Source organism: Typopeltis vanoorti, chromosome 15 (assembly GCF_054136105.1).
Source record: "Typopeltis vanoorti isolate ZY-2024b chromosome 15, IOZ_Tvanoo_1.0, whole genome shotgun sequence".
In the NCBI taxonomy this organism is placed as follows: domain Eukaryota; kingdom Metazoa; phylum Arthropoda; class Arachnida; order Uropygi; family Thelyphonidae; genus Typopeltis; species Typopeltis vanoorti.
Genome location: NC_143563.1, coordinates 106,213,055 through 106,238,500, shown reverse-complemented (window position 1 = coordinate 106,238,500; position 25,446 = coordinate 106,213,055). Strand labels below are relative to the sequence as shown.

The window sequence follows — 25,446 nt, the reverse complement described above, 5'->3', positions numbered from 1 at the left end:
GCTAGTATGAAAAACCTGACCTTCCGAGAGGAAAATAATGGCAAAACTTGCAAAACATCACTCCATCCGTAGAAAGGTCGTTCCAGTTCTAAAATCATATAACAGCCTATCCCTTGTAGTAAAAAACGAAGTAGACGTAATCAAATACAGAAATCTATATTTGCATAATAGTCAATAATGCTTCAGGATATGTATTTAGACATTTTCGTTTTTTATGTTCTCAATTTGTTTCTTTCTTCATAAGAATTTTTTAAAAGCATAAACGTTTTCTTCTGGCCAATTTAAAAGGTCCTTTTGCTGCGATATTCAAGAGATAACAACACTGCGTGCAAGATAAGCTTTTTTTTGCGATGTGTATTTTTATGATGAGCGCAGCAAATTGTGACAGAACTTCCTGCAGAGTATTTTTATGCCATAAATGTTTTTGATATGCTTACGAATCTAAAAGTTAAGCTTGGCTGCACAAACCTAAATCCACTTTAAGTATTACTGAAGTCTTTTACTAGTTTGCGTACACAGATTGGGTTTTTGTTCAAGTTTAGAATGAACGAAAAGGCCAAACGAGTTGCTATGACAACGATGAAACAAAAATCATACTTTTTACGCCCTTTCTTTCGATATCCTCCTTGCCGTTTTAATTTATTCCACCCAGTGTAGAAATTAATTTTCAGAACACAAAGCTAAATATGCAAAGAAACGCCACAGTTTTAAGTCTTCATTCTGTGTTGAAAATAATTATCATAATAATCACTAACAGCTGGTTAAACATAACATTTAGTTTACTTATTAGTATATAAAAAAAATCCATAGCTCAGTCAGTACAGATGAAGCCCTTTGGTCGGAAATCCCTGGGTTCGAGTCCCGTCAGTGACGTGAGGAACCTTTACCTAGGTTTCTTTCGACTAAGCGTGAGTTAGCCGGTCTCATATGGAGGTAGGGATTTTAGACCGGCTCCGTGAAATGAATACGTCCCAGCCATATGCCAGTCCCATGCCCGGATAAAACTGGGGGGTTGGTTAAAGCAATGGTGAACTACCCTGTAAGAATCTCACCAAGAATACTTTGGGGGCCATGCCTACACAGTTACCTACGGTCGGAAACTACTTAAAAGGAAAACCAGGTCAATTCTATAATTGTATTTATAGTAGTACTGTTACTTATTATTTAAATGGAATATAACCGAATAAAAGATGCCGTACTCATCCTCCAAATACTGATAGTTTATCATTCCTGAGTTACTAATATCATATTGTCAGCAAGTATCATGTAAATAACATATTTACAAAATTTACTTTTATAAGTTTTATTATATTAATGGTTGAGATACCGTAAATCTTATCGAAATAACTGTAGATGAGCTAAATTGGTTCTACATTTAATAAACAAATCAGAATATTAATTAATATAGATTCTTTAAATAAATGAAATTAATAATTTGCATTTTATTTTTCAGCCCAACGAATCCGTTGCCCCTGGATACGCAATGCTCTGAAAAACGGAAAAGTTAAAATCAGATCGCGAGGGAGGATAGCCAAATTCGTTTGCAATCCTGGATATGACCTTGTGGGTAAAAGGTTCGCCACCTGTGTGCGTAATCAGTGGAATAATCCCGTTCCTGTATGTGTTAGTAAGTAAATATCTGTTGTTTTAAATAACTTATAACATTAAATAACTTTGTACGTAAATATATATATTTTTTAAAGCTGAGGTTTTTCACCTTCGTTTTGCTGTTTGTGGCACTAAACCTACAAAGATCAGTCTAGAAATTATTACTGCTAGATAATGCAATGACTTCCGATAACAATACGAGGGAATCACATGACAGGAAACCAAGTCTGATTAATTTTACGTAGCGGTTAAGCATAACATATTAGCTTAGTTTCACCAAACGTATGAATTTGCTTTTGCCGTTTGTAACTACACGCGCGAAAATGTACATATTTTGTGTACTTAATTTATTAGTCCACATTTCTTATCTTAAAAATAAATTTCGTACAATAAATTTTCACATTTTCTTTTCTAATTAAATTTTTAATTAAAAAATCACTGAACGTTAGCATGCGTTTTGTTTGTGGTTTTCTTCAGTTTTTCTATTTATGTTGCATTATTCAGTTATATGAAATAATAAATATACACAGAGGACAAGAAATACCGCTTATAACCGGAAATGCGCAAAGGAACAATGCGCAACAAATTCAGATCTAAGTTACCACAGCAACGTTGCGCTGCTTAATATGACGTATACGTTAGTCACTTGAAGACTGTAATTATTTCTCCGCAGAAATTAAATATCAAATAATTCATATTTATAAAGCATTTCAAAAATTTTATAAGAGCATATTTTGACTAATGTTCTGACATCTATTTATCTAGAGCAACTTGGAAGTATTTATTTCTATATTTTACAAGTGAAACAAAATTATCATTTCCAGTAAGTAAATTACACGTCCAGAACTAGTCATTTCCACGAAAGACAAAGTTTCTTAATTTGAGGGCCTATGAGTCTAATACTATGTGTCACTCAGCCGCTGTTTCCAGGCATGCTCACTTTCCCCCTAGCCTTCGGTAATTAGACTTGTTCTAAGGTCACCATTGCAGCAGAAACCATGTGAAGGAGACTAATTAATTATTTCTGTAAATTAGCTTGTTTTATAGTAATTGGCTCATTCAATGGTTTCTTACTGGCGAATGTTCCCCGTGGAGTGATAAATGTTTGCGCGTGGCGTAATTAAAATCTCTACTTTGAGAAGAGTAGAAATTCATGTTGTGGACTTAACAGGAAAACAAACATCAATCTTCTGCCCATTTTGCCACGTCCTTAGCAAATCTATAGGCGACACGAAGCTGTTTAGTGGTGTCCGGACGACGTTGCGATGAACACGTGATGTTTGCGTCACTCACTGAACGAGCATTAATAATTAACTGTTTACGTGCGTTGCTTAACATACGATTGAATATTACAAAAGTATGGGAAGAGGTTATGCAGACGATGTTAGTCACGAACAACATTTGAAATTCATAAAGAGAATGCGCCCACTCACATCGATGTTAATAAAATAATTGAAAGTATTTATGAAATGGAAAATTTTGCCTTGAGAGATTCCTTCTCGCCTTTTAACTTGTACTTCCAAGCACGATACTAAGGTGTTGTGGGTCATACAACCATTCGTGTGTGGGATTGATACAATAAGAAAGTAACTTAAGGCAGAATTGCTCCAAAATATTACATTAAAAAAAAAAAAAGATTCGTTAATATAGATGGCAAATCAAATTTCTTTAATGTATAATAGATTAAAAAAAACAGGAAAAAAACACACCCCCTCCAATGAAAAAACAAACAAAATATTAGCAAAAGTTAAGGATCACCTACTTAAAAGCCTATAGTCGGAAGCATACGAAATGTTTATTTATGGAAGTACAAACATGTTGACAAATGGGAGTTTTCTTCTTTTTTTTTAATCCGATATCATTTATATTATTTAGTAGGAATGTACTATAGATTTACAACCTTTCTTGGGCTGGATTATTTTTGATAATAACAAAACCTATTATACCAAATTAGGTTTATGAAAAACATAATATTTAGAAAAAATCTGCGCGCTTACCTACATTTTCTTTGTGCATTTAGTAGGGTAATCTCTAATGAGAATGGCTCCTTGATCAGTGAGTAGTGAACAGATAAGTTTTTATTTACTTTCCTCTTGCTTATTTTTAGGGTGGGGGAGAAAGAGCAAGAATTAAAATAGCACGAGGTGAAAGTCAAATTGCAAGAATAATAATGAAAAAAAAAATACTCTGGAAGTTTACAGATGAGACAACTCATTCCTTGAAACACATTTTTACAGGACGTTATACTATAAACGGCTTTTATTAAGTTGAAGGCGAACCCTTGCATCACTAAAGGGGAAACTATATTTTCTCGGAAATATAGGTTACGCGATGAGGGAGTTAAAAGGAAGAGGGAAGTGTCCAAGTTCCGATGATAAGGGTGTGAGAATTTCAGTAAATTAAAAAACTGCGGTACGTTCATAGAATAGACTTAATGTTTTTACGTTTGTTTCCTTTATCGTCAATTAAGTAATTAAAAACAGTCGGATTTGCCACTTTTAGTGTAATGCTTTGCATTAGAAGTAGCTGTTCTAAATGATCATATGCAGAGAGAGAGAGAATGAAGATTGATCTCACAATACTAAGAGAGAATAAATTTCTTTGTTTCCGTGTTGTGTGCTGCCTGAAGATATCGCCGGCAGTGATGTGACTGTCCAAATCGCCATAAACCGGATACCTCAGAGGAACGAAATGAAGTCCTACTGCATGAGATCTGCACTTGCGATTCCGCCATCGAGATTCTCTCCTTTTTATTTCATAATATAAAGCTGCCGAAAGAGGTTTTTCCATTTCTTATATATTTCCGAAAACAGCTATTTAATTTTATATCTAACTGTTATTTAATTTTTTTTAAGAAATACTATTTTTTTTTTTTTTTTTTTTTTTTAAAGAAAGCAATTCTGGTCAACACAGTTTGCTTATACATAACATGGATTTATTTTGAGGGATGGGGAAATTGATAATTCTGACGAACAGTGGCCACAGAGGTGTTTATAGAAGTGCAGGCTGCGGATACTTTAACACCTTTGCAAAAGTGAGTGAAGTGTATTAGTGAGAGGTCCTCAATCAATCTAACTGCTCTTTTCCGTATAGAATCCAGTATTTTCAGGGAGCTCTCACTACCCCAGATATGAGAGCAGTATTCAATGGTCGGGCGAATTTGTGATTTGTATAAGGTTAAGGTTTGTATGTTCAGAGTTAAAGTAACGCCTTGAGCGAAAGAGAGAGTTTTTTTGAGGCAGAGGAGGCAATATTTGTGATATGTTTGTGCCAAGAGAGGTTAGAGTTATTCCGAGAAGGTGAATCTCATCTTGATAGAAATTTTGAGTATTGTCAATGATAACATTGGAAGAACAGGGTTCTTTTTTTTTGTGGGATATAATGCAGAGCTGTGTTTAGCTAGCGTCGAAGTCAATAATGTTATCCAGACCCATTGATGAATGCTTTGAAGATCGAAAATAAAGGTAGAAGAGGTCAGAGTTCTCGAGGTTGTGGTGGTTTGTGCTTTGCTGAACGAAAAGGAGGCGTGCAATCTGCTCATCAGAAAAACTGTGCACTGGAGTATATCATTTATGAACAGAAGAAGAGAGTGGACGAGAGAACGAAAGATAAGGAGCCATCCACCATCATTCGAAGTGAGTGTCCAGTTAGAAAGCTGGCTGCCCAATTGCAGAAGTTCGAGGGAAAACCGAATGATGGGAGTTTTCTTAACAGACCCTTGCTCCAAAATCAATCAAAAGGTTGTATATGGGTTAGTTTCCAGACTGCAAGACCAGTAGAATAAGAAAGTGTAAATAGGCGGCATAAAATGGGAGTCAACTTTGGGGTAGTCCTCATTTCTGCTAATTTTGATTATGCTAATCTATCAATTTATTTAATTATATAATATATAATATAATATTTTCACATATTAGGCAATAAACTTTCCATTACAGCACATAGTGCCAGCCGTATGCCATTTTCAGAGAAACTGGCGTTGTTAACAACTTGATGCAGAGATCTGAAAGTCTCACGCAGTGCGCTGAGGTCGCGTTATAACTGCGGATGAAATAAAGTCATGTCATAATAACGAGCCTCAGTTTTGCGAAAAGAATACTTCAACTCAATGGAAAGCAAACATCGCGTCTCTATTACTTTGTCAATCAACCTGTCAAACCCTGCGATCGTTGTGTGTGTCGGATGTTTATTGAAGTATTTTAAAATTCTTACAAAATATTCCCCTTCAACAAACCCTCCCCTGTTTCTCTTTCGTTCCCACACACAAAAGCAGTGATGAGTTCTTTTAGTTATTCTCAATCTTTAAATTTTTTCGTTTTATTAGGGTGCTTGTCTATAGCCTAACCGACTTTGTTTTCATCCAAGAATGTTATCACGCACATAACTTTCTCCAGAGTTTTCCCTATTTTGCGGCAGTTACTTCAGAAAAGACGTGTGTTCACCGGGCTGTGAGCGCAAGTCTTTTCACTAGAAAACAAAGCCCGTTAGCAACTTTAATTACTATTACTAAGATTAATAGATACTGCGTTTGATGTCGCTCCAACAAAACCTTCAACTTTATATTTCATAATACGTAGAAGAGATTAAAGATAAGAGGATGCGAACGGAACAACAAACTTACTTGGAAAACAATGGATTTGCTAACAATTTTTACGGTGCCGTTCACAAAATACATAGCGCTCGAATTACCATGGCATAATTCATTCTGAAGAAACGCATCATTCCTAATAAGAAACCTAATATTCAATGTATCTTAGAAGGTCCTTAAAGTTAAGCTTAATTGCTGAAAATAAAGTGGCTATTGTAGACGTGTAGGAAGACTTGTATCGGCAGAACTGCCGATATAAGTCTTGAGTTTTTATGTAACAAGTGTTGAGTTTTTATGTAATTGTAAAAATATATAAACAACTATTTTTTTATTGGAATATATATACATATTTGTTCCATGAAAACGACCCAAACGGTTGGCGAACAGATCAAAGGACAAATGTCTCGGTGGTGATACTGGAACATTAAAATTGTTTAGTACTCCAAGAGGCGTTGTGTGGAGTTAGGATTTGTATTTGATGGACAAACATTTGTATTTAAATGGAAGGATACGAGCCAACTAATGGGGAACGCAATCGAATTAAAATTAGGCGCAAACAACTAAATCACGCCCAGTGCAAATTCAGGTTATTTTCTGAAGATAATTGGCCAACTAATCGAATAATTAGACTATCGCACAGTGAGTATTAAAATATTGTCAGAGGACAGTAAGGATAAAAAAAAAAGTAATAAACTTCTGTGATAAGGGATGATCTCTAATTTTTGTGCAACTTCACAACACTTGTCATTGAAGTTAAGCACGTGTTGCCAAAGGACACCGTCAAGGGGTTGTTGCATCACAAAGCATTTAGTTTTTATCAGCCAATAATTTCTAGTTGAAATCGCTTGGTTAAAAGTCCCGTAAGTGTGCGAGACTGGCTGTTATTTATTTTTTGGACATTAGGAAGTTTTGGTGGTGTTGCTAACACACAAAAAGTTCGGCTTGTGTAGCTGGCTACGACAGAAAAGTTTGAGTCCTTTGTGATAATGTCGCATGCGGTGATAGAGAAATGTCGACTATTTGTTTCTGTATACGTATGCGTTCATTCATTCTTACTGTTCATTTCTAAAGCAGGAAGATCACAATTCTGTGTTCCTGTCTGGAACTAACAACCTTGTAAACCGCTCTCTTTCTAAATAAATGTAGTTCACCGGTAGTCCACTTGACTTAGCACTGTGCATAACTAGTAGTTATACTTGAGTGTATTTAATGTAGTTTATTATTATTACGTGACACCTCCAGGGAGTCCAAAGACTCATCTAGGGAGGGCACCTACTCTACATCTGTCTCCACCAACAACACCAACGCCATCTACCGCCCGCCACCACCACCACTACTAGCATTTCCACAGACAATCACAAACATTCATGCCCACGGCGGGATTTGAACCCGCAGGCTGGAGAACGGATACGCTAAACGCTCGGCCAATCAGGCCGGCGTTTATTTGAAAATAAACTTGTACGTAGCGTTCTAAAACAGAAATTAGCACGCATATGAACCTCTTATCTTAGCAGTGATTTTTTTCTGTTGTTTTAATGAGGATTTTCTGTTGCGAAAATTTAATGAAATTCGTATTTATGCAAATAAATAAAATCAATATTATTGCTTTTTTATTACAGACATAGCTTTCTGATTCTGAAGCTACATTATGAGACTGTAAATCTTGGATTCGTCTGCATCTGTAGATGTCAGACGAATCCAAGACGCATGCTCATCCATCCGGCGTACGAGAAACCCCGCTGTTTCTCGTACGCCTGTTGGTACGAATTCACTTCATTCAGTTTTGCTGTTTCATAATCCCCCCCCCCCTAACTTATCTTGATATCGTGTCTTTGTTGCCACTAATTGATGACATTGTTTTTCTCGTGCTTGTACATAAAATCTTAAAATGGTCGACATATTTTTGCTACAGAGGAGTTTAGATTTCCTCCAAGGAGATGCGCACGTTTCCTTATAGGATATTAAGGCAATTGATGTGAAGTCATCACCACTATATACAGGTAGCCTAGTCATGAAGATACTTCACGTGCACACTTTGTTTGCTTACACTTTCTTTAAAATTTCTTGACAAATTTTATTTTATTTGGAATCCGTACTACGCATTAGCCGGAGATCTAAACACTAATTCCAGGAAGTAAAAGTAAATAAATATAAGCATCGAGAAAAGTGGGTAATTATATTCTACATCCTAATTTAAAAGATTCTAGTCGTTTTCCTTCCATTGCTCTGGCAAATGGCTTGATGGAAGGAAACAAACGATGTACGGCAAGGGCTTAAAATTTGTTTGAAATTATTAAAAAAAAAAAAAAAAAAAAGATGTCACACATTGATACCAAATTTATGGCCATTTTTGTATATTTATCTTAGTAAAGTCTTAATGCATTTTATGTTAACATTACTTGAATTTCAGGCTTAAAAGATCAGTTTCTGAGTTGAAAATAATTTTTGCTATGTTATTTATTGTCCTTTACGTGTAAGAATTATTGATGCAGTGAAGTCAGTCCAGTTATGAGGAAAGCCATTTATTTTGGTCAGATTTAGGGAGACTAACTTTTATCATCGTTCACTCACCGTGAGCTAACAGCCAAATGACGTACGATTTCACAAACTCCGAGGATTGGCAATAAATCAGCCACCGAAATACAGAAAATCCGTAATTTAATCTCCATGTAAGTAAAGTTTCAACTTTCACATTCAGTTATTAGTTTCATAAATCTCCGTGAGGTGGAGATATATCGTCCTTTTCTTGGTCAGAGTGAAAGGCGTTGGCTTTACGAGCCCATATTTTGGCTTAAAATTCTGCGAGCGCTTCGAGTCGAGTTAGTTACAAAGAACTTCAGAGAGAGAGAGAGAGGGAACACGAGCGTAAGCAGAACGTTGTGAAAAGAAAGAGAGTATGATATTGAATATAATCGGTTAAACTGCTGCTGCAAGTTCAAATGAATTGTTATTTTTTGTTGTAAAACTCAGAATTCCAGTTTGAACCAGTTTCGTCATTTGTTGGATTGTCGATTAAACAAGAATGGCTGAAATGTAAACAATAGAAGTTGACGTCAGCACTTCATTCCGAAGAAGAAATTTGAAAATATCATTACCGGTAAATTTTTAGAAGCAGATTATTTGCAGTAATTTATTATTACGTGACACTCCCACTTATCGCGGAAGTTCATATTACTCAACGCACAGCCTACTGTTCGAGTAAGTTTTATGTTCTTAATCAAAAAATGACATTACAGTACAATAAATGAAAACCTCGTTACGCTAAATAAAATAATAATAATGAAAAGGTACGGTGATGTATGATAGTCCATTATGTGTTTTCACACAAACAGTTTAAAATCAGTTATTCCCAATATTTCAGAAATACGAATACTGGAAATTCTCTGTCATTTTTTAAAAAAATTGTTGTTTATTTCCTTGATTAATGATTACTTTAAGGAGAACAGATAAGTCACATTAACACCATTTGTTCAGTAAGAACCGGAAATATGTAGCCACACACCAATCCTGCGCATTACCAAGATGGGTGTGTAAGTAACACGGAATCAAATAAAGAACAGTACAGATAAATCTCTCAGCAAGGATGTACTTATTTATATTCTGATTTCAAAGATCCGTTAAGTAAAATTCCAGGAATGCATTGCGTTAACGTAGCTGTCCACGTGCTTCCCCACGCCTGTTAAAATGACGCAATTCAGAAAGATATCCACAACTTTCGGAGGTACAACCCTAAGTTGATATTGTATACCAACTTGTTGGGTGCAAAAGGCAAAGGGAATACTTTCGTAATGTTTTGTGCTCAATACGAGGATTTTGTTTATGTAACTCGTCGTTTTTTGTGGTTTTGAGTCTGTGGATCTTTGAAGCTGGTCCCATATATTCTGAAGGCTAATTTTGCTTACAACCTTTTGCTTAGCAGTTTTGCTGCATTGCGATTGTGTCAAATATAAACAGTGTATTTTGGGGGAAATAGAAAAGGTAGAATGGTATTTACCAGTAATTCCTAAACAATTAATAACCATCTGAACAACTGAAGATTGTCCCTTGCTGTAGACATATCCTTATATAATGCCATTATTTAGAGGAAGTGGGAGTTCTGGGAAATGTAAAGCTCTTTGATGGAGAGTATATGAAAAACTAAGTCACATTACAAAAAAAAGTTAAAGAATTTTATGAGAAACTGGAAAATTTTCACATTAAATATGCAGCACGCTACCGTGTGTTAAAATTGTAAAAATCGTTAAAAAATAAAATAAACTGAACAAAATTGATGATTGATAATCACAAGGACCATTTGAAGTCATCATAATCACAGCTTTCGATATGCATGGATAATTTCTAACGATATTATCGGAGGTATAGAAATAAATCTATTGGGAATTTTTAAGTCATACTTCACATGTTTCTATTTGCGAACTTTGTGACGGAAGGAGGAGGAGAGTTAGGAGATCAAAAGACTTGACATCATTTCAAGACCATCCCTGCGATAAATCGTCATCGTTTTTCACCAGCATAATAAAAGAATGTCGTTCGGAGAGGAAAGATGGGTTTATGCTATTTGACCTTCATTAAGCAAGGTGGGGGAGGAGTTACAATAAGTGATGTAACTTTAAATTTTTAATAATATCAAAATTCTAATATTAATTATTAATGGCTGACTTAGCATTTGTGGAAGTGTAGCTGAAAGTAGGATTACCCACACGTAGAATATTTTAGGGGCCTATATAATTATGCTATATTGCTCTGAATAGAAATTGGCAAAATCCAATGACAGCTCTTAATATATTCATAGGGCAGCTGTTGTCCCGCGTAAGCTGCCGTCCACGACTTCGCACCATTACAAAGGCCTTCAAAAAAGCTATTAAACTTAAAATGTACCTCAGAGGGGTTCATAAGCTATAGCTCATCGAAAATAGCCCGATCTGAGTAACCGAACGTGCATGCAATTCCGTGCCAACCTTGCAAGTGTTATGTACAGTGTCTCCCTCTTTCTTGTGCCAATGGTAGTCGTATCGACAGAAACAACTATTGGTATGAGAGACCAACGACTATGCAACATGAGGCCTTAAGTCCAGTATGAATCAACGGTGGGTCACCATCGACCCTGAATGGGTCAGCATTTCCTGTGCAATGTTTTTTCCCTCTCGTTATGGAGTCAATTTCCCCATGGTCAATGCTGTTCTGAATACGTGTAGTTAATAAACTGTCCACTCAGTATATAAGTAATCTTCAGTCGAAATGTTCTGCCACCACAAGGCAGAAAATACTCTTGTGCATCAGTACCCTTAGGGAGGTTACGGATTTTTAAAAAAAAAATTTGGGGGGGGGGGTTGTGTTTGTATTTATTTTTTTATATAATCCGGTAACCCTGCTACCAAAGCTAAAGTTACTCTTTTTCAAGCTACCCACTTCATACCCCCAGTAATCGAGGCGGTGGTCTCACTCTGGTATGAAATTTCCATCTTTCCCCCCTCAAGACAATCTCGGACATCCATGTCTGCGGCATTCAAACCCGCTGCCTGTTGACTGGAGAGCAGGTACATTTGCCACTCGACCAACCAAGCCGGCGCCATTTGCTGGCCACTTTTGGCTTTTTTAAATTTATTTCTTCTTAATATGATTTATTGACCGGGTTTCTTCTTTTCTTCACTCAGGAAAATGTCTTTGTGTCACCAATAGGATCATTGGATAATTTTGTAGCAGAGAGAGCGCCTAACTTAAGAAAATATTTTTCTTTTTCCCATGAATTTTGGTGCATTGACTCTTTCTCTGACGTTTTTGAATTGATCGCAATGGCCTCATCTTTATGTGTTTTTGACGCGTCGGAATTGGCAACAGCATGAAGTGCAGCAGAGTGGCGCCGCGGTTTTTCATCTCGCAGACAGTCTCAACCAGTTGACATCTAAGTTAGAGAATTACCAAGTGTTGATTCTTTCAACAGTTCTTTCTCCACTCCACATATTCAAATACCTCCTATAGAGAGAATGAAGAGAATTGTTTCCCGATTTCTACAGCATCACTTACTGTTTTAACATAAGCTTTGTAATTTATAAATGTTATATAAATATTTTGAAGGATATTTTAAAGATGAACCGAAAGGAAATAGTTTTTTTCTCTCTTTTCTATTATTGATAAGATGAGCAATTTTAACCATTCGCATAAAAATGTTATTCGCCTGAATTGGCGTTTCTGTTTGTGCGCAAAGAATGAGCTGATTCCACATCAACATTTGTGAGGTTTGCTGTAGAAAAATTCCAATGACCGACTGGAATTCTGCTTCGTTATTGTAAGAGGAGTTGAACACACATCACGTTACACTTACAATAAAGAATGACAGCAGAGATTACCTTCTCAACTTAATCCTCTTAGCTCAGATAAGAAGATTAGGTTGTGACTCCAACAACGCTTCACTGTACAACCGGTTGGCTTTGCACCTAATAAAGATTTTTTTTTTCCCGATGCATCACGGAATGATGGAAATTTGTACACGTAAGCATAATCATATAGAAAAGCTGGGGGGGAAGGGAGTCGTATTCTGAACTTACCCCAGCTGTTGGAAACGGACCAGTTTATACACTATATCGATCTTTTGTGAAATTAGTGAAAATGTTTGCCGAAGATTTGCCTTAGGACTATTTTGCCTACGACAACATCGATTTCTCGCATTAGTTTCCTGGTCAATGCCTGAAATATTAATTAGCCATTATTACCTTGCCTATTAGATATTAATTACTTCATTATGTGATACTGAGGTAATTAATCTGTTTAATTTAGAACAGGCGGCATGATTAATGCACGTGAAAGAGGCAGAAATTTTGGGCTATTAAAGGACTAACAACTTTGATTATTTTCAGCGTGGTTCATTAGGGGACCAGCCACAGAGAATTGTAATGAGTTACAGGTAATTCAGGCTTTTATCGCTGTAATACTGATTCATTTGGACGCGATTAAAGTGTTCACTGGAAGCATTTTCTACACCTGTTCTCATTTAATGTTATCTGTCGGAAGGATTCGCGACTTTTACACGTTAACTTAATGGCACAAGGAATGCGAAGGTCTGTTCAGTCACAGGAATCGAAATAGAAACTTTCATGAGTTCGGTGGTAAAAGGTCTCCCCCCCCCCCCTTTCGGGGAAGGAGACAATTTAAGAGTTTTTTGTGTTAAAATACGAATAACCAAGCTGATATTATAAGCCTAAGTTTCAAAAATATTTTGCTTAATAAAATCCCCATATTAAAAGAGTTTTTAATCAAGAAAATAAACAAAACTGGAATAAACTAAAGATAGTTAAAGCCAAATCAGAACTTCTCTATCAAATATGCTTTTCTATCCTCTTTTTAGAAAAAAAACAGAAGATATTGCCTTCATCGGGTATGTAAGAATCTTTTACAATTAGACTTAAGTCCAGGCTAAATGTGGTTTATCTTGATTTTTTTTTAAAGGAGAATTTCGGTTCGCTGCCAGGAAAGAGAATTGCGTTTTATCCACTTGTCTTGCCATTGATCGACATGTTACCATTTCTGCCGAATGAGGGCAAACAGCAAGCCCACTCCTGAAATCTCATTTCGCGTTCGACGGAAGAGGAATACAATTTCGCTTTCAAGTCTTCTTTTCGTGTTACAAGATTTTTATAATCCCTTTTTCTGAAATCTCTGTTTTGATCTTTATTTTTGCACGGTACATTTGTATTTTCATGATACGAAATCGGTCCGTTTTCTTTTGCTTTCATTTTTGAAATATTATTTTGGAAGATTACACTGTTGCTTTCAGCACACACACGTTTCTTTGTGTGTGTGTGAGAGAGCGATCATATCCTCGTTAATTGTTGACATGAATTATCCTATCCAGCTCGTCTTAATTTCATTTGGAGAATTGCTGTCCTTAGTGCATTGATGGATAGCCGAGAGACTCGATCCTGGTGCCATAAAAGTTTAATAGTATTTCGAACCCCTCGTCTATTCCCAAAATAAGATTATTAAAAAAAGAACTTTTACAAATAAGCATTCAACGGGACATCTTATTTCAAAGGATGATATTTTAATAACAAATGATAACTAATAATTTATTAGTTTCCAGCGTGAATATCATTAAAAGCATTATTGGGAGTGTGTTTTCAGTATAGTAATTTGTCCTCGGTTTGAATTGTTTAATAGTGTTGATCCATGTTTTATGGTTTTATTCAAAAAAAAAAAAAAAAAAACTAAGAAAAAGGGAAAATTTCACATCTGTTCCTTACACCCTCCCCTCCTTTTAGGTAGTAGATGAGCCCCATCTTCCGGTGTAAGACCACCACACAGCTTACCGGAAGCTTGAAAGGGTGAAAAAATAAATAAAAGTTCCATGTTTGTTATGTACAGCAGACTTTCAGGGTTACCTAAGGCCTAAATGTGCTGTAGGTTGCCAAATGTTCAGGGGTGAGATTTACTTTAAAAAAAAAAACAATAGCAAACGGTTCTCGCATATAATGAAAAATGCATAAAAAATCAGGCAAAAAATACTCGAGTAAAGAAATGGTGGAAATTTGTACAGCAGATAGACGAACTCGATATGAGATTACTACAGCTCGCGAGTTTAACTTCCGTTCCAATGTTCTGATAACAGGAAACACGTCTGACAACTGGGTGAAATTCAAGGATAGCTCTTTCAATTCGGAAGAAAGATAGGATTCAGCAGTTAATTTTCTTTACGCGTTTAGTTTAGTGAACATCTAAAAGTGTCTTCTAGAATAGTCTCGAGTGAACGAAGGGCATTGTCCGAATTCGATTTAAATGGCGGCGTTGTTGAGTTCCTGTCTCTCAATGTCTCACTTCCCTAGTAAGGGCGTGGTAACAAACCAATGAGCAATACACGAATTCGAAGCGGAAATCCTGCATTAAAAAAAAACCAGACCTTGTAGCCTTGCGTATTCGGTTAATTGTGTGACAAGGGCGGAAATGCCTCATTCACACTTTCCAAACCGTCTTCTCCAAAGATGGAGATCTCAGCGTTATTCGAACAAACGCCATTTCATTATTTTATTGCGGTCCTTTTTCGCCCATTTCCAATTTCTCTTCTTGATCAAGAAATGGAGCGTGAAATGAATACGCAGTGAAAAGAAAATCTGAGTAGCACGCATTAAAGCTAGTTAATGCAATTTATAAATCAAATCACTTCATTACAGCCCGATCTGAGCACCCCTATTAAGAAGAGAATATCATTATGGCCATCCAACTCGGATCTTCCATCGAAAAGTTTATAAGTTAAATAGACGACATAATAAGAGCAATTGTGATCTTACTTTAAATGACATATCCTTGCCTGAGCAGCGGTAGTCCGTTCGCGGTTTGTCGACTGCAATCCCGACTACTTCTCCGTAATCACACAATACCACGGGCGATTAAGCAAAGTACATTCCTGTGTTGTGCGGTGTTAGCAGCAAATGGCACAGAATGATAGTCTGTGGCATAATGAATTTGTTAATTGGTTCGAGTCATGTTGGGCAATGTTTTCTCAGGGCAGCGTAGCATTCAGCTTGAGGGTTATTACACGAGCTAATGAAAACGTGTCTGAACGACATCTGGTGCTGATTGCGAGCCATTGATAGCTGTGGTCACTGCTTTAAACGACATGGATGTAAATTGGCGTGCATGATAGATATACATACGTTAGAAGAATGGATGTCTGCAACGTCCGTAGCAATGCCGTGAAAAAAAAATGAGGGTCACAAAAGAATTTCAATTTATTCCAACGTTTGCTTTAAGTAATGAAGATTCAGTTTGATTTCATTTTTCGGTGCATTTTTATTTTAAATTTCTTAAAATGACGATTCTTTTATAATCACCGAAGAAAAACATTTCTTCCTGGTATCTTCAGTTATTTCCCTGACATAATACCTTCCTAACTTTGTTTCCATCTTTAATTTGCCATCTTTATTAAAAATTGTGCCTAAGTAGCTGAAATGTTTCACTTGTTCTAGAGCAGTGCTTCCCAAACTTATGGGTATAAAGGCCCCCTTGGAAAAATTAAAATATTTCACGGCCCCATCGAAAAATAAATCATAATACAGACATATATTATTATAATATTTATTGTATTTATATTCAATACAAAACGTACAAAGCGAATATCGCAAAAATCAAATGCAAATATTACATTTTTAGCATCTTATATAGACATTTGACATGGCACACTTAGTCCTAAAACATTTTTAATTTGTTTTCATTATTTCACGGCCCCCTCAGCAAAACTAATGGCCCCGAAGGGGGCCGCGGCCCACAGTTTGGGAAGCGCTGTTCTATAGGATCTCCATTCAGATTGCAGCTAATGTTTTCAACTTCTGCCTATTTGCATGGCTTTGTCTTTTTATTGCTGATTTTCATACCAGATTTATTACAACAGTTATTCAGTTAGTTAGTCCTCTGTTTATTTAGGATAATAATATCACCTGCGTAAAGTAAAGAGTCGCGCTTAATGCGTTCGATTCCGACATTAGGCCTAACTGCTACTTTCCTTCATAGTGTGCTATAGATGATGCATAGGAGAGTGAAGATAGCATGCACTCTTACACATCCTTCAATTTTATCAACTGATTTACAAAGTAGGATAACATCACTCCGCACAATGTCCCATTTACATTATAGGTTTCTAAACCGTATAATATATACGATTATATAAATATATATATATATATATATATATAAAAATAGGACAACATCTTTCTCTTTACCTTTTTCGTATGCATTTTTAAGTCAATAGAACTTGCATACTTTATATTATCACCATTTCTAGACTATTTAAAGTGGCACATTTCTCTTCCGCAAATTTTCTTAAACCCGTCTCATGTATGCTTGTATTAACTCTTACCTGGAATATCGAGTAGGGGGAACGCCTCTGTACTTACGTTGAATTTTATTCAAACCTCTCAGCTTGTTGGTTGAACAGCGAGTATGCAAACCACTCGGTCAACTAGTCAGTCTCTTATTGGGCAGAGTGGATAACGTTAATAATTACAGCCTAGAATGTCTGCATTTATACCGCTTTTATTATTTCTTATTCCTTTTGGTATCAAAATACATCAGTGCTATTTCCTCCATTTCTAAGGTATGTAAATATCCTTCAGAACATCTTCCATCTGCGTGATCTTATCTTCTTTATCCATACCAAAGTCTTCCCATGACTTCTACCTCTCCACTTTTACATGTTATTTCCATATATAGCAATACAGAAAATACTGGTTGATTTACTTGCTAGGAATTTTTGATATTATTTCTTTCCTAGTACTGCCTCTTTAACTTCTGGAATCCACCATGAAATTCGTACTTTTCTATACTTGTGCACACAACTTTATAATATGCCTCAATGGGTGAACAACATTTTTTTTTTTTTTTTTTTTTTTTTTTTTTAACAGTGGGTCTACAAGGTGGATTTGTGGCTTCATCATCTCAGTTTGTTTTCCGTTTTGAAAATTGCCCAATAACAGTATAGTTGAAATTTCCTGCTACTCAAAGATTTTATATTCGTGTTTAATGTTGAATACGCCTTCAATCCTTCCGACTGTTTCGATATAGTACTTTTTTGGGTAATTCTACTTTTCCGTCGCGTAAACTCAAGTGCTATAAGTTCAAGACATTTCATGAGTGAGACGGGCATAATATTTAATCGCCACATGTATACCGTTAATAGAATTTTCAGAACACTCATTTGTTTTTTAGCAGAAAGTTATTACTCAAAGAAAAGCGTTGATGAAATAATATTAAGCATTCATTTGTGAAGCAAAATGTTTAAGATCGCACCCATTCCTTGAGGCTATCAGTATACGTGAAATACGCCAAAGAGACATGGATTGCATCTAGGAAGATAAAAAAAAAAAAAACTTTCTCTCTCTCTAGGTGCTAATCTATATTTCATATAATCACTAGGGGGGGCTCCGGTGCCCAACTCCCCAGAGTTCCGGACTGGTAGGACGGTTCTCCTTGAATTCTAATGACTAATTTTGAAGACTCGACATTCAGGGTAGCCCCTGAGTGTCGAGTCTTCAAAAGGGGGACTCCTCCTCCTCCCTGGCGTCTACCCCCCCCCCTAGTTCCTGACTGGTAGGCCTGTTCTCCTTGAATTCTGATGAGTCGAATTTTGAACTGGAGAGGGGGTTCCGCTCCCCCTTGCGGCTATGACCCCCCCCCCCCCCCGAGTTCCGGGCTGGTAAGCCGGTTATACTAATTTCAGTAATGAATACTGACAAGTACTGTTGTTTTCATTGTTTGATTTGTAGGTTTTTTCGTTGTTTAAAAGCCTACATCCGTTTCAAATTTCAGCTTATCATCTTATAGTATAGAGTAGATATCCTAGACTCAAAGAACATTGTCGTAGAAAAATTCAAAGGCGTCAATCGTTCTAACAAGAATACTCTCGTGTCAGTGGAAGTGGCACATGCTGGTTCAGCCGGCGCTAAAAGTGTAAAGAAAAAAAAAAAAGTTGTATTTATGCAAAAAGATGCAGTAATGGCATTCAGTGTTATAATGGCCACTTCTATCATTTGAAACCTAAACCTAGTTCTGTCAGGTTGACTTTGAAGCTGTTATTGCATCTTGCATGCGTACCGTTCTCACTTTTAAGTACTTTTTAGCAGAATAAACTTATTTATTTTTTACAGTTGCGAGACATATCCGTGATTTGTTTTCTTTTTTCCTGTTTGCGATCTCTCTCAGTTCAATGACCCCCAACTGTAAAAGGGTTTGTTGCACCATCTTGACAATTTTCTAACTTTTTTTTTTACTCAGTATAATCAATGACCTCAGTTCATACTACTGTTTTCCTTAACGGAAGCGCAGTACACTCCACTCTGCCTCATTTCACAAATCTTGCAGTGTTCACGCATTCAGAGCTACGGATATGCACGCAATCCTTTAAATGCTAATCTCCATGTCATTCTTCATCGAGAATAATAATAATAAAAAAAAATAGCAAATTCCAGCTTGATCTTGTGGTGTTTTTTTTAAAATCTTTTTTGTGTTACATCTCTCCTGAATAACATTCTTAAAAATTCCAAATCGATATAAAATTAGGATACATTTCCGATATATTGTTGACACTAACCCCACCCCCTTAATTAAATCTATCCCATTCTCCTAATTCTACCCGGGAAAGGATAGTACGTGTAATTATTCATTGTTCTGACAGATTCGCTGTTTTTCTTTCACACACCTTATGCGTATTTGCACTTTTTGCATTTCCCATAGGCAGTAGCGCCGTGTCATGTGATGCTGATAACAAATCTTTATTCGTCCCCGTCGAGGAAACTTTTTAAGATAATTCGGCAGTTCATTTTGCATAAATTGAGGACAAATTCCATTCGTCAGATGTTGCAAGTGGGTGTCTGGGGGACCATTGCTCACCTACAACATCACATTAAGAAAAACAATGTTGGAAATTATTCTACTACTGTGTGGATTGTCTTCAGCGAATAAAGTTTCTGATACTGACTTCATCGCGAGTAAGCAGTGCCTTTTCTGCGCACAAAATGTAGAAATGCAAGCATGCGTATGCATCGATCAGAATTCCATCTTTGCTAAGGTTTACGATGTTGAATTTCGAAGACAGTGGCGCACTCAGGGTTTAATCTTGGGAGAGGGCCGAGTTGAGTAGACGATTTGAGAATAGACACTACGTATTGCATATGACCTATGATTGAGCATCTTCAGTGATCGCCAGTACATGATACCCGTGATCTCCTCTTGCCCGGCTCGGGCAAAAGAAATAGCGTTCGGTCCGCCCGAGCACTGCCTCGTTCACCTTGCCTTCACAGCAGCCGTGATTCCCGAAAGCATGTGACACTAGAAATAGAAGACATGACACAACATAAATTTTAAAAAAAAATTTAATTAGGAAAAGATTTTTGGAAAATTTTTGAGTGTTTTTTTTTCTTTTTCTTTTTTTTGGGGGGGGGGGGGGGAGGGAGGGCCCCTACCTCCCTGGGTGCGCCATTGTTCTCAGACATGGGAGGTTGAGAGAATTCTTCAAGTTCAGATACGTGGACTATGCTACTGGATTATTTTCCAAATCATATTCTGTCGTGCGGAGCATTCAGCAATCGATGATACCCTCTGATATAACTCGCTAGCAGGCGACGAGTTTCTTGATCCATTAGGCCTTGCATTCTTTCCATTTCATTACTCCTATTTTGAAAGATGCTCCTCATAAAGAGAGAGATTCAGTTTTATTCATCTTTATTTCGCTTTCAGAGCTGTGTGAAACACACACTCGTGCAGAGCTTGGAGTCACGTTGGTTTACTGTTCACCTTACATCAATAAAAATCAAACCCGATTTTGTATTTTCGCTTAGAATTTCCAGTCCGATTTCTTCCATTTAGAGTGGAATCATATTCCTTGTAAATATTCTTGACTCGAAATCTCCATTTAACGACGGTCATAAATGATCCACAGAAAAACTGAGCGTTTAAAATAAGCATTTGCTATCGTTAAGACCGCTCGCAAAATGCTCATCTACCGGATCACTTTCATATTTCCGATATTTTCTTCACTCGTCTAAAAGTAAGCTCAACGTGTTATCGTCCCTCTAGGAAAGTCAGATTTTGAAATAATTAATTCTTATTAAAATATTGTCTACCTTATTATGCGATTAATATGATATCGTTATGCGTTTTCGATCCAAACTGGGAACTCGATTCGGTTAAGCATTCTTTATTACTTACTTTAGTTTTTTGAATTATCTTCAGTTAGTTGCAAACAGCTTGGACCACTCGTCTATTTTTCACGTTTGGAATGTAGTTCTTTTCTACTCTGCCTAAGTGATACTTTCCCCCCATTTGGATGAAAATGGCTCTCGGAGTGTGAAGAAGGAATAAGTTCGAAATATCGACGACACCACGACTAGTCCCGTAGCCCAATCACTTTCGACCGATTGAACATATCATTTGCTGACTGTTTTACGTACTTGTCAAACAGTGATCTCATAAATAAGAAAAAAAAATCAGGAAAATAGTTTAGTACTGATGAAAGCAGGGGGGGGGGGGCTGCAATTTAGAAGCAGCTGTTGTTGCAGCAATAACACTAATAAATTACTGTTATTAAAATTTGCATTCCGCTTCCAAATTGCGTCCAAACTCCAACTCCTCCATTCAGTTCTTGACTTGTTTTACCCATGAAATTTTTTTTTATATATATTGAGATGTCAATAAGTGATCAGAACCCATATTTAAATTTGAGTATTAACATCGACGTATCAATGCAAATACTCTTTTTGTTGTTGTTATTGTTTAAGCACATCGTGTTTGTTTTTCATTTATGTATTACGTTATCTAGAGCTTGTGGAAACAGCTGTTCTACCACTACTACAGTTACGTTATAGCTGTAGAAGTTTCATAGCGAAAAAGAAAGAGCACATTATGGAATTTGTCAAAAAATGCATATTATGCACGAAGGATTGTGAAAATTATTCTACGATCTTCTAAATGTAGCAAACTTTTGCATAGTAAGTTATTGGAATGCAAACCGCTACCAGACGAGGAGTTTCTATAGGGGAAACCCCGCTACTAGAATGTTTTGTATTCCGCACGGGATTTAAATATAGTTCTTTCTAATAATAATAATAAAAAAAACTTACTGAAATTTCTACCTCCTCCTTCAATCGTTTAGTTCTATCCACTGCTGGACGACGGTCTCCCCCATGGTTTTCCAGACCACTCGTTTTCTGCCTCTCCCATCCATCTCACTCCTGCAACTTGTTCCAGTTCATTCCTCCACATTCTTCTCGGTCTTCCATCCATTGGTCTCCGCTGTGTTATTTTTCTAGTCCATCTCCCGTTATTGCATCTGGCAATATGGTCAGCCCATCTCCATTTAGCCTGTTTAATATATTTTACAATATCCATGACAGCTGTTTGAGATCTTATCCAGGTCTTCCTATCTCTTAATGTTATTTTTAGCATACTTCTTTCCATGCGATGTTGTGTTGTTCTCAGCGTTTTGTTTAGGGCTTCTGTTAAATTCCATGTTTCTCCTCCCTATTTTAGGACGGAAGTATGCACTGGTTGAAAGCTTTCCTGTTTTTAGACTCATAGGGATGTCACTTCTGAATATGTCTCACATTTTCCCATAAGCTTTCCATCCAAGGTGAATGCTTCCTTCAATCTCTTTTCTTTGGCACTTGTCAAAGGATAACAATTGGCCCAAATATACATATGAGGTAACTTGTTCTATTTCATGGTTTTCAACTTTGGCAGTTCTTTGGTTTATGTATTTATTCATCATTATTTTTGTTCCAATTACTGGAGGCTTCATTTAGCTGATTTAGTCTTTCTTCCAGATCTTCAAGATTATCTGCTATTAGGACTACATCATTTGCAAATTTCAGATGATGCAACCTTTCCCCATTTATGTTTATTCCTTTTGTTTCCCAATCAAGGCTTCTAAAGACTTCTAATGTAGCTGTAAATAGTTTGGGAGATATGGTGTCGCCTTGTCGGATGCCTTTTTGTATTGGAAACTTTTTACTGTTTATATAATTTAATTACAGAAGTTGCATTATTGTAAATATGTTTTAGTGTTTCAATATATGGTTTCTCAGTTCCCTGGGGTTTCAACAGCTTTTAGTGTTGCAGATGTTTTAACTGAATCAAATGCATTTTCGTAGTCTGTATAGGCCAGATATATTTATTGTATTCGATGTTTTTTCAATGAGCTGTCTTAATGTGTGAATATGGTCCAAAGGATTGTAATTCTTACTAAATCCAGCTTGTTCACAGGATTGCATTCCCTCCTCCACCCTGCTTATTAATTTTCTCTACAGGAAAATTAATAAGCAGGGTGAAGGAGGAGTTGAATCCAACAAATTAAAGAACAAATCAAGCTCCCCATTGGCAGTATATTAACTGGTATTTCATGTTTATCCTTTTTTGTAACTTATTGTTTTATTATTAAGAAGGTTTCATCGTTCAAGTATTATTCTGTCAGTTCTTGTTATCACCGGATTTCCTACTTCCCCTCTTTGTTATATTTAGAAATTTAGTGTTGCGTTGTTCGTTTATCTTGAAAGAACAATCCCTTAACTCCCAACTCGTGCAATGAATTATACGCTTCAACGAAAGTGAATGTTGGCCGTTTTTTTTTCATTATATTTTTTATTTCACCATTTTTGATTCATTTAATCCCCGACCTTTTTAGTACGAGTTGGCTAAGTTTAAATTAAGTTTTCTCCAATAAAAGCTGATCTGTAAGAATACTTTTAAAAGAAAGAATGACATAATATTGTACGGAAAACAACGTTGGACGTTGTACTCGGCAAATGACAAAGTAGCGACTCCTTTGATGTAATTACTGTAGATTCATATCGGTTTAAGAACACAATGAAATGTCAGAGATACATCTGAAGAGACACGTGAGGGAATTCCATTTAGTTAAAATTAAACGAACTCCGCCGCGATATTAACATTGTCAAGTAGCTGTAGTGAAACGACAATGTTCAGGTCAGCGCAGTTGCACCAAGTGAATGCAAGCTATCGTCAGATATTTACACAATTCCAGTGAGATAAGCAGATTCGCACACGAATGCGATACCGAGTAAGCAGGATTTGTTACAAAGCGATGAATCGCATGCATCGAGAACAAAGATGGAAGGAAACATTTGCTAACTGAAGCAGGAAAAGATAACTACTGTTCCCGCCATAACTGATACACGTGATATATTTGAAGCAAATACGAATGGAATTGTTTAACATTTCAGTGGGGATTTCTGTTTTTATTCATAGTCTGAATCAATTGTCCAACAACGTACATTTTCGTAAATTTTATCAGTCGTTCAGATTGAATTAATATATCAAATTTCCTTCGTTTTGTTGTTAATCTGTGAAATGTTTTTTTTTTTTTTTGTTAGTTGGAAGTAAACCCTACTCGCCTTGTTGAGGAAATACAAAAATAAATTTTAGGTCCAATTCTATCAGGACGTTTTATTTCTTCAAGATAAATTTATAAAAAAAATCACTCATATTATGTGCGTGTAGAAACCAGTACGTTAGATTATTTCAGTCGTTATGTTACCACATCAAAGCACGTGGTTGTATGTAGCAATGGAAACCATTTGACGTTGTTATTATGAAATAAACAAAATGACATCGCCATTTCAACTTCATTACAAGTATTTCTGTATTCCGATGAGTCTGAGTTAGGAATATTTTATAGTGTTTTTAATTTAAGAAAAACATTTATCGTAAAATATAACGAAAAACATTTGGCTTGGGATTCGTAATATTTCTGCTGCCGGATAAGAAAAGGGGAATAGTGGCTGACGATTTAATTTTTTTTTTTTTTTTTTTTTTAAATCCTGCAGCTACTTTTGACCACCAGAAAGGATGATTTCACAATGGAATTAATTCAGCGTTCTAAATTGTATAGCTGTTAGAATTTTTTTGTAGGTTATTTCGGGAGATATACTTTTTGCATTTTACTAAGCTTTCAGTTTAGATGGATAAAAGTTGGAATTTACTAACCAAGAAAAGACAAAGAAAATATGCTTGCTTGCATGCATCGCCTAACTTTCAGTGGTTATCCCGGTATTGTACTATAATGAAAAGGAATTAAATCGCGTAAGATTGGAATGCGTTTTCTCAGGTGATTACCTCTTCTTGCGTCAGTAAGTGCTAGATTTGGACAACTTTCTTCATTCTGGGGTATCAGAGATAGTTTTAGAATTATCCCATATTTTGAACGTCATTCCCTCGGTCTCCATCTGATGCAACTATTCGCTTCCCCCCCCCCCCGGATGTCTATAAAAATAAATATAAACAAAAGTAAAATAAAATCCTTCTTCTTCTTAACGTTCACGGATTCCATCTTCTGTGCTGAGTGCACCAGTTTGACCTACTTGTCGACAGCATCCTCGTCGATTCTAGACACCAGAGATTTCGGGAGGGGAGGAAGCTTTTTTTTCAATATGTCTATCAACGCAACACCTGATCGTCGTGCGTTGTTACTCCAATAACTTTTTTCCTCCGAAAGATTCTACAACTGGCATGGGGAAAAAACTTATCCTTAACTTTTATCGGACTCAGTTTTTTTCTTCTATTCTACAGACATTTATTGGGTATTATGGCTGTTAGTGCGTGTATTCTTTGGCCTCTTTTCTTTTTGGATGGTACGGGGGGGGGGGGGGGAACTCGATATTTCAGGAACTAAAACTGCCTGTTCTGCACAAGACTGGCAAATTCACTTTCACGTGAAAAAAAAAAAAAAAAAAGACTTATGAAGAGCCAAAGGCTTCAAT

The 25,446-nt window shown here is 36.4% G+C and overlaps 1 protein-coding gene across 1 annotated transcript in view; it reads left to right on the top strand.

The window, feature by feature from the left end:
- LOC150099055 (uncharacterized) overlaps positions 1-25,446 on the top strand; it is a 233,543-nt gene that overhangs the window by 9,072 nt on the left and 199,025 nt on the right. Inside the window, exon 2 of the mRNA XM_090405052.1 lies at positions 1,454-1,627. Coding sequence (XP_090261178.1) covers positions 1,454-1,627 — 174 coding nt within the window. The remainder of the gene's footprint in view (positions 1-1,453; positions 1,628-25,446) is intronic.